This window comes from Salvelinus sp. IW2-2015, linkage group LG8 (assembly GCF_002910315.2).
Source record: "Salvelinus sp. IW2-2015 linkage group LG8, ASM291031v2, whole genome shotgun sequence".
In the NCBI taxonomy this organism is placed as follows: domain Eukaryota; kingdom Metazoa; phylum Chordata; class Actinopteri; order Salmoniformes; family Salmonidae; genus Salvelinus; species Salvelinus sp. IW2-2015.
In genome coordinates this window covers 21,746,756-21,761,652 of record NC_036848.1, presented here as the reverse complement: position 1 = coordinate 21,761,652, position 14,897 = coordinate 21,746,756, and the positions used below count along the sequence as shown (strand labels likewise).

Below are 14,897 nucleotides of genomic sequence, written 5' to 3'. Positions count from 1 at the left end.
TTCAATTTAGAATATTCAATATATATATACCCCCCCCCACACACACACAAATACAACCAACGCACACGCACGCACGCACACACACACACACACACACACACACACACACACACACACACACACACACACACACACACACACACACACACACACACACACACACACACACACACACACACACACACACACACACCACACACACACACACACACACACACCACAACACACACACACACACACAAACACACCGAGAGAGACAGCCAAGCCAAATGAGGAAGCAGCTCTGAAACCAGCAAACACAATTGCTTTGCAGAGGCAATGCGATAGAGGAGGAGAGGGAGGGGCCTGCTGTTTGCGAAAGCTATTGTTTCCCAACTGGGAAGGGAAGCCTGGTTTGTTAGGTTTGTTTTTGTACGGGGCACAGAAAGTGGTGAGAAAGCAGGAAGATAAGAGACTTGCCCATCCTTTATGACAGCTGGTGCCCTTGGATAGGTCTCCCCCTTTTCCTGTTGCCCTGTGCTCAATGGTTCCCACCGTGATCTGATCATGACAACCTGGCTGAAAAGCTACGGACCACTCCCCAAGTTGAACAGACTGAAACAGACCTCAATCTGCTGCTATGTGTTGAGTGGTGTCTGCATCATTGTCTGAGTCTTGCGTTGAAGTGAAATATGTATATTGTACAAATTAGCAGTACACATAATGTTGACCCTAACCACAGATCTAGGATCAGTTTACCCAATCCAGACCTTGAGCCTGAATCAGTTTGTAGTAGAAACTTCTATTTACTCCTAATTTTTTCAACAGACATTTTCTCTTACTCACCAATACAATCTGTGACGCATGATATACTGTCATACTCCCACACACCTACACTCTCAATTGAATTCAAATCAATTATAATATGTTTCACTGACATGACTGTTCAGGGTGGAATAATGGTGCCAAAGCAGTTGATAGGGGTATTTTCGCTCTCTTTCTCTCTCTACTCTCCCTCCCCTTACTCCTACTGCAACTCTTCATCCAAAGGATTCATTTATCTGTCTCATACACCGACAGACAGACACGCACAAGCACACACACACACACACCTACTGCTTCTCTTCCTCCCTCTATCATTTTCTCGCTCTCTCTGTCGCTTTGCCTCTGTGCCCGATCCGTCGTCGCCGTGGTTCCCAGGCCTGCGCGGCTGTCAATCAAACGGACCAGGCATCTTCGCTCTGCAGCTGAGCCAAGGCCACATCAGCCCACCTGTCAATCACTCTGCTCAACATCCCTTCTCCCCCTACCGATCCCCCTGTCCACCTCTCACTCAGATACCCCCCAACATCAGCATCAACACCCTTACACCCCTCACACAGCTCCCACCAAAACCATGTTTAACCCCCCCCCCCCCCATATCACATCAACAGCCCCAACCCCCTCGCCGCACCCCCCAAAACCCTGCTAATTTCTCAACCACCCCATATCAAAATCAACCCCCCACCCCTCATCGCCACCCCACACCCATGTAATAATGCAATATCTCCTCTTCCTTTGCTGTGGCGTCAGAGGATTCTTCTCTCTGATAGCACACAGTGTCTGTTACAACACGGGTACGACCTGTTATGACAGGATAATGACGTGTTATGATGCCATTACGATGCATTATAACGGTTATCTGTAGGCTATTCTAATTTGGATTGTACAATATGATGGAATGCATAGTAATGAGCTACTGCAAAGTCAGATGATAACATATTTTTTTCTTATTCATAAAAAAAACAAAAAAAAATCTCTCTTCGAGCTGCTTACGGTGAGATTTTACTGCGATCCGATGTAAAAAATACTTTTTTTAGTAATTGCTGTGAGATTGCGTCATGTTGTTGAACTTTCATCACGTCCTATATATTGCAAGAGTCTAAGATATTTTGGGTGATTTTTAGGTCATGGGAAGGGAGCACCAATTCAGGAAGTTTACTGAAAACATACTCTGTATGGCAACAAAGAAAACCAACAAGGCATCTACTAAACCATGAAAAGGATACTGTGGTGAAGCTGCATTTTGGTAACATTTGCACAAACAAATATCTATAATACCATTGATCTAAGCAATCTTCATACTGTATATGTACATTATCCTTATATGATTATGCAATCCTTTTAGGATCCTTATACATAATGCTTATCAGGAACATGTTAGAACTAGCAGTTCACTTGTAATCGGTGTCCAATGTCATAATTCTGACAATCTATGCAAAAAAACACTAAAGGAAGCTTAATAAACTAGATCAGTAGCCAGGTATGAAAAAGTCTGTTCTTTGAGGGTGGAAGCTGGAATGAGAACGAGAGAGAGGAAAAACACCATTGGTGGGGGGATGGGCAGGGAGAGGAGACGAGACGAGAAAGAGGCAGAGGGCGAGAGAAAAACTGAGAGAGCGCAAGAGAGAAAGTAGAGCGAGCTGGGAGAGAGAGAGAGAGAGCAAGTCATAGGGCGAGATAGAAGGGAGAGAGAGAGACATGTCCATCTCAAAAACATTTTCTTCCCTTAAAAACCTATGGCATAATGAAAAAATACATACTGCTAGAAGAAACGCCGTATAGAACCACCAATGCTATATAGAAGCACCCTTATTTTAAGCAGTAGAGGCTATAGGTTCAGTACTGCATTCAACAACAGGCCAATCTAACTTGCCTATGAATGCTATACAAACAATTTGTCTCAGGCATGGCCTTCATTTGCAATAAATCAAATGCAAACACATTTTTTGGTGCCGAAATCAAATTCAACATAACGTGCTCGTCTCACACCGAACAGAAACGACAAAACATGGTTTCTTTTTTTTTCTGATAGCTTTCATGGGAAAATAGGCCTCGAGCTGAAGACCGCTCACTCACTCATCACACAGTAACTACTGATTACTGTTATTACCAGGAGATCAAACTCAACCATTTCTGTGTTTTGAGAGAATGCTTGAGGCTGAGATTGGATAGAGTTGAAAGTACGTGCCGTTTAGACAGTGCAGTTCWGGTGACGATGGGCATTGTAGTCCGACGTGGGACTAATAGACAGCCATCAAACATGGGAGCTACTTGTTGAACTACATATCAATTACACCTTACCAACATACTTATAAAGCATCTATTATGCATTAGTAAGGCGTACTAATGCATTAAGCAGTCGTGCATGAATGATGGTTCAGTCAGTGTGGCATGAAACACACTAAGTATTTCAGTGTAACGCAGTTAACCAGTCACAACTCCAATACATTATTTTACCATAAGACACATCATATATCTACATGCACTGGTTTAGTGTACACTTTCACAATAGGTTGTTATCAATAAAATGTCCCAGTAAGTTGCAGAGCGTTCAATTTGCCTGCTGGGCGGCAAGGAGAACCAAGCTCCTCTAAACCCATTGACAACTGCTTGCCGTTTTCCAAGGGATTGTTAAATACATTTGAACTATTTTGGTGGCAATATCATCACCTCTTTGAAGAGCATAGTGACAGCTACACATTTCTGATTATTCCATGCGCACATTTAGCTCTATCCCCATGAGTTATTTCATGATCCGAAAACATCAATTGATCATGTGATTTCAGATACGTGAGGGTAGCCTCTCTCTCGCTCAATATTGGCCACCATTAATTGGATATTTGAGGGATTTAAAATAAAAGTGAACTATAATTGACGAGTGGTTTAGGTTAATTTCCCATCCTTTTTGGGCTCTGCCTGTCAAGCAGCAGAAGGGTACATTTGCCGATGTACTGTTAGCTGATAATGTTTACTTTGCAAGCTACCAATAGAAACATTGTACAGTTGGCTAGACCTAATGTACTTTTCTCTCCAACCAACGTAGGCCTACCTAGCGAAGTTAGCTAACATTATCCTCTTTTCAACATTGTTTTCAGAGTGTTTAATCACGCTTGCGTCTGACAGACATGATAGGCTACATTGATTGATGGACCACGTCAAATTGGCTAGCTAGCTAATAGATCTCGTCAATATGGCTAGTTAACAAGCCAACTTTCAGGGGATAAACTAGATGGCTATGTTCAAATATTGTTTGATTTGCTTGCCATCTATAGAGGTGATGACAATAGTCCGACTGACCATTTTATCAGGAAGAGGACTTGCCAATGTCAAGCTCTTTCCAAAAGCCTAATATCCGATGAAGCAAGCTAAATGACACACGGATCTGGAATTACATGATCAGTTGATGTTTACTGATCTTGAAAATCATGCAGTTGCCTGCTGTATAACTCAGATGATAGAGCTAAATGTGGAGTAATCTGAAATATTTAGTTCTGGCTATGCTCTTCAAAAGGTGATGATATTAAAACCAAATAGGTATAACCTTTATTGGTCCCACTTTAATTGAAATGAAGCTTATAAAGGCTTCCTAAAGCCTTCATAATGCCTTCACAAGCACTACATAAATGTGTTACAAAGCATTGATAACCGTATGTCATGCATTATAAATGGTTCATAAATGTGGCATAACTGTGTGACATAATCACCAATGTCAAATGACTTGATCAGACTTGCCTAGTTAAATAAAGTTGAAATAAAAAAGGGACATACCCCACTTATGTTATATATGATATAAACATGTGCTTTATAAAGGGTGACACGTTGTGCTTAAGGATGGCACACGCTCTAAAGTGAAGTCATGTTGGTCACATTACACCTAATCTCATTCCCAAACACTTTCGGCCAAATGTGCAGAAGGTTTAGCGGATCAACACATCAAACTTGGCCTTTATTAGCTGGGTTAGGTTTAAAATCTAATTTTAAGAAGAGACATTTTGGAGATAGGCAGGGTTTAGACTTAATTATGACTTTGTGGCTGTCCTTTACAAATCAGCAGAATGTTAATAAAGTATTTATTAACACTTTAAGTAGTGTCGTTTAATACTTAGTTTGAAGTGAGACACCTTCGGTCATTCATAACACATCCATAAAGAATCTATATCGCATAACGCTGTACTTACGTGAAAGTCAGACACCTTTGGTCATTTATAACACATACATAATGCCTTATATCATATCACGATGTACTTACTATAAAGTCAGACACCCTTGTAGTGGCGATTTTAGCATATAAATCTTGGTGGGGAAAAAACAAGGTCGAATAATAATGACGTCAGTGATCTTCACGTCGTAGTTCTAGAAAGGGGTCCGAGTTCCCGACTTACAATTCCAAGTTGGATGACCGTTCAAAAGGTATTTTCCCAGTCGGAGCTCGTTGTTTCCAGACTTCCCAGTTGTCTTGAACTCACTGCAGTCAGATTTCTCAACTAGGAGTTAACAGTTGTTTTGAGTAAGGCAGAAATCATGCTGGATTGGCAGCATGGCCAATGTTGAGTGTTTATCATTTTAAACTAGGAAAAGAGACCCTTGAACCCAGAATTGGGACCACACACCCACTCCACTGAATAGCAGGCTAGTGATTGCTTTTCAATGCTTTGCAGTTAGCCACTGATTCCTTCCAAACTACTCAGTGTTGAATTTGCAATTTCCAACTTGTTGTGTAATGTTTATGTCCAATGGCCGATGAGCACCAATGCATTTTATTTATAATATCTATTTATTATTTATCTTTATATGACAAGGATTAAAAAGGATTTGCCAGTAGATTGTTGACTTGATTCATGATGATGACTGCTAGCTAAGATTTTGAAAGTGTGATGTTGACATGAACAGTCCAATCATAGCTACTGTAGATATAACGTGATTTGACCTAATTTTATCTGTGGCCAATGACCTTGAGTCTTCTTGGATGGGCACTTCTAATGTAACTCTATGGCAGCACCCAATTGGCTTGCATTTTCTAGCCATACCCTTAGATTTGGCAGTGACGTAGTGTCCCCATGAGTGACCGAACACTTAGCCGATCACGACGCAACTAGAGAACATTACCAACCCCGACGCTCCGTATTTTCCGCTGGCTGCCTCACCACCACAGATGGCACCGAGCTAGGCTGAAACACCTGCATTTTGGAGCTGCCTTACTCAAGAAAGCAAAAAAGAGACCATGTTTGTATGGAGGCTTTATTAACTTTTTTTTTTTTTTTACATTTACAAACTGATATGTGATACGTATTATTGCCAAAATAACAACATCCTTTTTCCCCCTTTACCTGCCATGAATGACGGGTCGCCACTGCTACCAACGTATTTTGCTCTGCATGACTGCACTTTAGACTGTGTCATCCTGCAGCACAGCATTTGGGGGGAAGTTGAGGTCCTGTCCAATATTGACTATGCACCCAAGAGGGAAAGAGGTTGGGCCATCCTAGAAATGTTTTAGAGTCATATAATATAACATACACAGAGTGTTGAAACATGAGGAGCATTCTTTCAATAACAGACTGACCAGTTGAATCCAGGTGAAAGCTATGATCCCTTATTTAGTCCATTTGAATCAGTGTAGTTGAAGAGGAGGTGCCAGGCGCACCAGTTTGAGTGTGTCAAGAACTGCAACGCTGCTGGGGTTTTCACGCTCAACAGTTTCCTGTGTGTATCAAGAATGGTCCACCACCCAAAGGACATCCAGCCAACTTGACACAACTATGGGAACAATTGGAGTTAACATGGGCCAGCATCCCTGTGGAACTCTTTCGACACCTTGTAGAGTCCATGCCCCGATAAATTGAGACTGTTCTGAGGGCAAAAAGGGGTGCAACTCACTATTAGGAAGGTGTTCCTAATGTTTTGTGCACTCAGTGTATACAATTTAGCAGCCACTTTTATCCAATGCATCTTAGAGTCATGCATGCATACATTTTTAAGTAAGGTTGGTCCAGGGAATCGTGCCTACTTTCCTGGGGTTCCAATGCTCTACCAAGATGCATGGCAAGGTTATAAATGCTTTGTGAAGCCTCAATTTAATATCATTTATAAAGCCTTTATTAAGAGGTGATTATGCTACCCTTTTTTTGTCATATTTGACCTAGTGGGTTATGTCACATTTTACATTGGTGGATATATCACACAGTTATGCCACATTTATGAACCCTTTAAAAAGCATGACATTATGATTTGTGACACATTTATGTAGTGTTTCTGAAGGCTTATTGAAAGCTTTATGAAGCCTTTATAAGCTGCACATAACTTTAAGCGGTGCCCTTTTGGGTCAACAATTCCTTGAAAACAGCAAGTGTGTGTGTGTGTGTGTGTGTGTGTGTGTGTGTGTGTGTGTGTGTGTGTGTGTGTGTGTGTGTGTGTGTGTGTGTGTGTGTGGTGTGTGTGTGTGTGTGTGTGTGTGTGTGTGTGTGTGTGTGTGTGTGTGTGTGTGTGTGTGTGTGTGTGGTGTGTGTGTGTGTGTGTGTGTGTGTGTGTGTGTGTGTGTGTGTGTGTGTGACAGTGGTCTTCAGAAAGTAAGGCCTTTTTCCACATTTTGTTGTGTTACAGCCTGACTTTAAAATTGATTACATTTAGATTGTGTTGTCACTGGCCTACACATAATACCCCATAAGTGAAATAATCTTTTTCAGAAATGTAACAAATTAATTTCAAATCAAAACATGAAATGTATTGAGTCAATAAGTATTCAACCACTTTGTTATGGCAAGCCTAAATAAGTTCAGGAGTAAAAATGTGCTTAACAAGTCACATAATAAGTTGCATGGACTCACTCTGTGTGCAATAATAGTGTTTAACATGATTTTTAAATGACTACCTTACAGTATATCTGTACCCCACACATACAATTATCTGTATGGTCCCTCAGCCGAGCAGTGAATTTCAAACGCAGATTCAACCACAAAGACCAGAGAGGTTTTCCAGTGCCTCGTAAAGAAGGGCACCTATTGGTAGATGGGTAAAAATAAAAAATCAGACATTGAATATCCCTTTGAGCATGGTGAAGTTATGGTGTATCAATACACCCAGTCACTACAAAGATACAAGCATCCTTCCTAACTCGGTTGCCAGAGATTAAGGAAGCTGCTCAGGGATTTCAGAATGAAGCCAATGGTGACTTTAAAACAGTTACAGAGTTTAATGGCTGTGATAGGAGAAAACTGAGGATGGATCAACAACATTGTAGTTACTCCACAATACTAACCAAATTGACAGAGTGAAAAGAAGGAAGTCTGTACAGAATTAAAATATTCAAAAACATACATCCTATTTGTAACAAGGCATTAAAGTAATACTGCAAAAAATGTGGCAAAGCAATTAACTTTTTGTCCTGAATACAAAGTCCTATGTTTGGGGCAAATCCAATACAACACATCACTGAGTAACGCTCTCCATATTTTCAAGCATAGTGGTGGCTGCATCATGTTATGTGTATGCTTGTAATCGTTAAAGACTGGGGAGTTTTCAGGATAAAAAATAAATGGAATGGAGCCTAGCACAAGCAAAATCCTACAGGAAAACCTGCTTCAGTCTGCTTTCTAGCAAACACTGGGAGATGAATTTACCTTTCAGCAAGACAATAACCTAAAACACAAGGCCAAATATACACTGGAGTTGCTTGCCAAGAAGACAGATACAGTTTTGAGTTAAATCTACTTGAAAATCTATGGCAAGACCTGAAAATTGTTGTCTAGAAATTATCAACAAAAATTGGTTTTGATCATTTCTAGACAAAGGATGTTGAAAAGAATAACGGACAAATGTTGCACAATCCAGTTGTGGAAAGCTGTTAGAGACTTACCCAGAAAGACTCACAGCTGTAATCGCTGCCAAAGGTGCTTTTACAAAGTATTGACTCAGGGGTGTGAATACTTATGTAAATTAGATATTTCTGAACTTCATTTTCAATAAATCTGCAACAACTTCTAAAATAACGTTTTCACTGTCATTATAAGGTATTGGGTGTTGATGGTTAAAAAAAAAAAAAAAGTWATGTATATTCAGGCTGTAACAAAACAAAATGTGGAATAAGTCAAGGGGTATGAATACTTTCTGAAGGCACTGTATGTCTGTGTGTCAGTCTGAAAACCTGAAATTAGAACGACTCTGACTGGTGGTGAGTCATCGTCGTCATGGCGTTTAGCTGTCCGTTCCCGAGGGAACCGGGTTACCGTCTCAACACTGAGGGGATTTTCTATTTTTCTATTTGAAAAGAAAAAGGCTGTGTACACACATATACACGCGCATGCACCCATACACACACAATCTCTAGGTTGAAATACACACATGTATTTGTACACGGCAACGTATTTCAAACCAACAGTAAACATACATGCCAATATCTATGCCTGTCTGATATTCAATGAGCTGATGCTATCAAAAGGCAGGCTATGTAGATGAGCATAAATGACAATACTGCAAACCCCACTAGCAACTACCTACGTGATATGATGTGGCGTGATCTACTGTAAACTGTCGTTCAACGTAGAGTACCAATACTGACAATACTCTAGTGATGATGTCAAAAGCATGTTGTTACTCAAACACATTTCTGAAGCGGGTACAAGTCAACCTTTTTAAGTTCTTTTAGAAATTAAATTAATCTGGTTGCTCTGGCCCGGTCACTCCCTAGCTCTCTGGGGTGACGTTGTCCCTAGGTACAGATCTAGGATCAGCTTCCCCTTCCTGAATCTGTGATCAGAAATGTTTGTAACTTGTAACTAGGAAACTGTTTATAGTTTAAAAGCCTAGTTTTCTCAATTCCAAGTGAGAACAGTCCGAATGACTTGTTTAAGGGATATTGTGTTGATTGTCAAGATACACTACATTTCCTCTGTGGATTATAGCTTCTACTGCCAGTTTGGAAGGCGTACTTTCTAAGGCCTACATTTTCCTTCTGTGGAAAACATTCATTTGGATTATTACACAGACTAACAATTGAACAGGTAACATCAAACCTTATTTAATTTCTTGTGGCTGGATAATTTGGAGTTTAAATAAAGTGTAAGGTCACGCCAGAAAAAGGCATTACAGCAGAGGGGTATCTCATGAATCAGGTTTGAGGAGTTAGAGAGGTAACTTTGGTCAACGCTGAGTTCAACTCGGGAAAACCAGTCAAACGAACGTGGCTCACCTTTTAGCCTGGTACATTTCTATGGCAGCAAATCCTTCAGAACTAACCCGAGGGGCATTCTACAAAGCCAGCTAGATCTACTCAGGGTTTTCTAAAGCTAACCAGCTTCAGTTAGCTTCACATTCCAGCTCAGGCTTCATCCGTACTACGAAGGTGGATATTGCTTGTCTGCCTGCCGCTAACTCTAGCAAGCTTGTAACAGCATGTCGCACATGGCTAGTCGAACACCGAACTCTTCATTGAGACAATGTTGAAACATCAATCCATGGGCTGGTCAGTGCCCCATTTTCATGTGTGCCGAAATCAAAACGGAAGGAAAGTTATCTTTCAAATTCACCAGGCTATGGTGTGAAATAGGCTTTTAGAAGTGGCGTCTTTATTACATGACTTATCGTTAATGCCGTCTTTGGTGTGCCTATGAATGGATGCGCACCTTTTCCCCCACCCCTATCGATAAAATAATTTCATCATAATAACAACCATTTTATTTGTCATGCAAAAGTTTTACTGTGCATTCTGTCATTACGAAATAATGTGATAGTTATTTTACAATTTCACCACGTTTTAACACAACCATTTTCAAATATATACAGTATATGCATGTATATTTAATCAGTCTTCTTCCTCAAATACAGGGGATGATGATGCAATTTTAACAACCACTGTCATAGTATGAATGAAGCCTGAGCTGGAATGTGAAGCTAACTGAAGCTGGTTAGCTTTAGAAAACTCTGAGTAGATCTAGCTTGCTTCGTAGGATAACCCCTCAGGTAGGCCGTGAGCTACTGAAACAGAGGACAGCTTGGTAAACCGGGTGAATTGCGGGTAGTGCAGTCTTACTGTATCTCTTTGGTCCATCCTCCAGGCAGAAGGAGAGGGTCAGGGTGGCGTCCTCCTCAAAGAACTCTGTGGCAAACGCATCCCACCACAGACTGTCACTCTCCTGAACGAGAGAAAACGAGAGAAAGTTGATCAATAATTCAAATACTTCTAATATTATCGTCTCATTTTCATCGTTGCACAGAACATATTTGATCAAAACAACAGATTGCAGACTATTTACGCATTCCCACAATCTCATTGCTCCACGGTAAGTACAAAAACGTCAATTTTCCACATCCGACAACCAACACATGTCACGAATCAACCCAGGACATCCGCCACTGTATACAACATCATGGTATTGAAATCACTTTGTAAATACTAACAGGCTAAATGTTGCAGCCTTTCACCTGCCACTCTCGGAGAAATGACACTGTCATTTACCAGATAATGTACCTTAACCCAGGGACGACCCCAGCGTGACAAGTGATGTTGATTTCACCCGACATGTTATGACAGACCGAGAGGCTTTCATTCGTCCCTCCATCGAGGGACCGCCAGACCCTCCCAGATGTTTACAATTATCCATGTCAACATCGTCTAGTGTCAAGTCCAATAAGTGCTGACCCCACGGGACTTAATGTGCTTCATATCTGCAGGTCTGGGGCTAGGTGTGTGTGTGTGTTTGTGTGTCTGTGGTATAAGGAGGGCTAAGTGGGAAGGGAGCGGAGGAGGGAAGGGACTAGACCACCTGCAGTTCATTTAGGAGGTGAATCAATATGTGCTCATGACCTGGGAAGAGAGCATCCGCTGGTCAAATATCATCAGAATCCCTGGGTTAGAGACTAGTGATAAGCCTATGATAAGGTACTTTAAGGGCTGGGATCAATTGCTGATTGAGGTATACTGCACTGCTGGTTCATTGAGAATGTTTACGCTGTATCGGAGCTGTTAAAAATGTCGAAAGCAACACAACCTAAGTTGATCCTGGTGCAGACATTGTCATTGGATATTGACACAAAACCACACTAGAAGTGTAACTGTCTTTCAAAGATGATTCGTAAAAATCCAAATAACTTCACAGATCTTCATTGTAAAGGGTTTAAACACTGTTTCCCATGCTTGTTCAATGAACCAGAAACAATTCATGAACATGCACCTGTGGAACGGTCGTTAAGACACTAACAGCTTACATACGTTTGGCAATTAAGGTCACAGTTATGAAAACTTATGACACTAAAGAGGCCTTTCTACTGACTCTGAAAAAACACCAAAAGAAAGATGCCCAGGGTCCCTGCTCATCTGTGTGAATGTGCCTTAGGCATGCTGCAAGGAGGCATGAGGACTGCAGATGTGGCCAGGGCAATAAATTGCAATGTCCGTACTGTGAGACGCCTAAGACAGTGCTACAGGGAGACAGGATGGACAGCTGATCGTCTTCGCAGTGGCAGACTACGTGTAACAACACCTGCACAGGATCGGTACATCCGAACATCACACCTGCGGGACAGGTACAGGATGGCAACAACTGCCCGAGTTACACCAGAAACGCACAATCCCTCCATCAGTGCTCAGACTGTCCGCAATAGGCTGAGAGAGGCTGGACTGAGGGCTTGTAGGCCTGTTGTAAGGCAGGTCCTCACCAGACATCACCGGCAACAACGTCGCCTATGGGCACAAACTCACCGTTGCTGGACCAGACAGGACTGGCAAAAGTGCTCTTCACTGACGAGTCACGGTTTTGTCTCACCAAGAGTGATGGTCGGATTCGCGTCTAGCGTCGAAGGAATGAGCGTTACACCGAGGCCTGTACTCTGGAGCGGGATCGATTTGGAGGTGGAGGGTCCGTCATGGTCTGGGGCGGTGTGTCACAGCCTCATCGGACTGAGCTTGTTGTCATTGCAGGCAATCTCAACGCTGTGCGTTACAGGGAAGACATCCTCCTCCCTCATGTGGTACCCTTCCTGCAGGCTCATCCTGACATGACCCTCCAGCATGACAATGCCACCAGCCATACTGCTCGTTCTGTGTGTGATTTCCTGCAAGACAGGAATGTCAGTGTTCTGCCATGGCCAGCGAAGAGTCTGGATCTCAATCCCATTGAGCACGTCTGGGACCTGTTGTATCGGAGCGTGAGGGCTAGGACCATTCCCCACAGAAATGTCCGGGAACTTCCAGGTGCCTTGGCGGAATAGTGGGGTAACATCTCACAGCAAGAACTGGCTAATCTGACGCAGTCCATGAGGAGATGCACTGCAGTACTTAATGCATCTGGTGTCCACAGCAGATACTGACTGTTACTTTTGATTTTGACCCCCCCCCTTTGTTCAGGGACACATTATTCAATTTATTTTAGTCACATGTCTGTGGAACTTGTTCAGTTTATGTCTCAGTTGTTGAATCTTGTTATGTTCATACAAATATTTACATTTATGTTAAGTTTGCTGAAAATAAACACAGTTGACAGTGAGAGGACGTTTCTTTTTTTGCTGAGTTTATGAAAAATGATACTCATCTTCCAATTTCAAATCAAATCAAAGTTTATTGTTCGAGTGCACAGTTTAGCAGGTGTTATAGCGGGTGCAGCGAAATACTTATTTTACTAGCTCCTAACAATGCAGTAAAATGTCAAGTACACAAATAATACAAAAATATATAATAATCTTGAAATGCCGCAACAACATCGGATTAGCAGTAATTCAAATGCAATCTACTGTATACCTATACACACCGGATGAATTTACACCAGATATACTAAGAATGATATGTACAGCAGTAGATATATTAGAGTGAGCTATGTCAAGAATGCAGTGTATACATATGCAGTGTGTAACGGTCCTGACCTGTTTTATGTTGTTTTTGTATGTGTTTAGGTCAGGGCATGTGTTTTGGGTGGGCAGTCTATGTTATCTGTTTCTATGTTGGTTGTGGTTGCCTGGTATGGCTCTTAATTAGAGGCAGGTGTTTTGCGTTCTCCTCTAATTAAGAGTCATATTTAGGTAGGGTGTTCTCACTGTTTGTTTGTGGGTGATTGTCTCCTGTGTCGTCGAATGTATGTTACCATACGGGACTGTTTGGCTGTTCGTGTGTTTTGATGTAACGTTCCTGTCCGTGAGTTTACGTTTTAGTATGTGAGTTTATGTTCAGGTTTCGTTCTACGTCGTTTTGTTATTTTGTAAGTTTGTTAAAGTGTTTGTTTTCGTGTCGCCATCATCATCAGTTTTTTTCCTGTTATAAAATAAAAGATGGCTTATTTCCCTGAAGCTGCATTTTGGTCTGATGATCCTTCTCTCCTCTCCTCGTCTGAGGATGAGGAGAGCGACAGCCCTTACACAGTGTTTATAAACAGTGTAACTAAAAATGTAATGTACAATTCCCGCACGGTCACATATTTGCACCACTGCCGCCCAAATTTAGAGCAAGCAAACTGTGTCTCTTCATTTTGACCCAGATACCCCCACTGCTGCACGCACCATCATTGCATTTTATCAGCACACATCAAAAGCTCAATGAGTCATGAACTGGGACTGTTGGTGGTGATTATTAACTCAACAGGAGTCTGCGTTGTGTGTAACTGGGCTAGTACCAGGCAACTGGCAGTGGATGGACTCTGCCAGGGGACAGGAGGACACCCAATGGGCACAGTTCAACATCCAGTTTGGATTTACATTTGGTTTGGTTGTACAACTAACCTGAATGCAACATGAAATCAACAAAAACATTTCGGGTTGATTCAATGTCATCGCATTGCTTTTTTTCTGTTGAAATGTTGATTCAACCAGTTCTTGCCCAGTGGGCAGGGTGGTATGGTGGTGGGATGGGGGGAGAAGCTAACATTTTCTGGGACATGGATGCCTTAGTGCAGCAGCGTTTCCCTAGCGGATAATCAACAACAATGGTCACACACGCGACTGACGAGACCTCCACTGGGACAGCACTGGATGAGCTGGTTGAGAAGTGTGTGTGCATGTGTGAGGAATGTGTGTACGTGAGAGAGCGCGAGAGAGAGACAGAGACAGAGAGATATCTGCATGCCTGTCTATATCGTTGTGCATTTCTTTTCTTGTATTGTTATGTGTGTGTGTGTAAG

At 41.9% G+C, this 14,897-nt stretch overlaps 1 protein-coding gene across 6 annotated transcripts in view; it reads right to left on the bottom strand.

Annotated features, from left to right (window-relative positions):
- LOC111967590 (LIM domain-binding protein 2) overlaps positions 1-14,897 on the bottom strand; it is an 89,220-nt gene that overhangs the window by 59,461 nt on the left and 14,862 nt on the right. For all 6 annotated transcript variants that reach the window (XM_023992727.1, XM_023992728.1, XM_070444820.1 and 3 more), the window contains exon 2: positions 10,826-10,928. In XM_023992727.1, the coding sequence (XP_023848495.1) occupies positions 10,826-10,928 (103 nt within the window). The remainder of the gene's footprint in view (positions 1-10,825; positions 10,929-14,897) is intronic.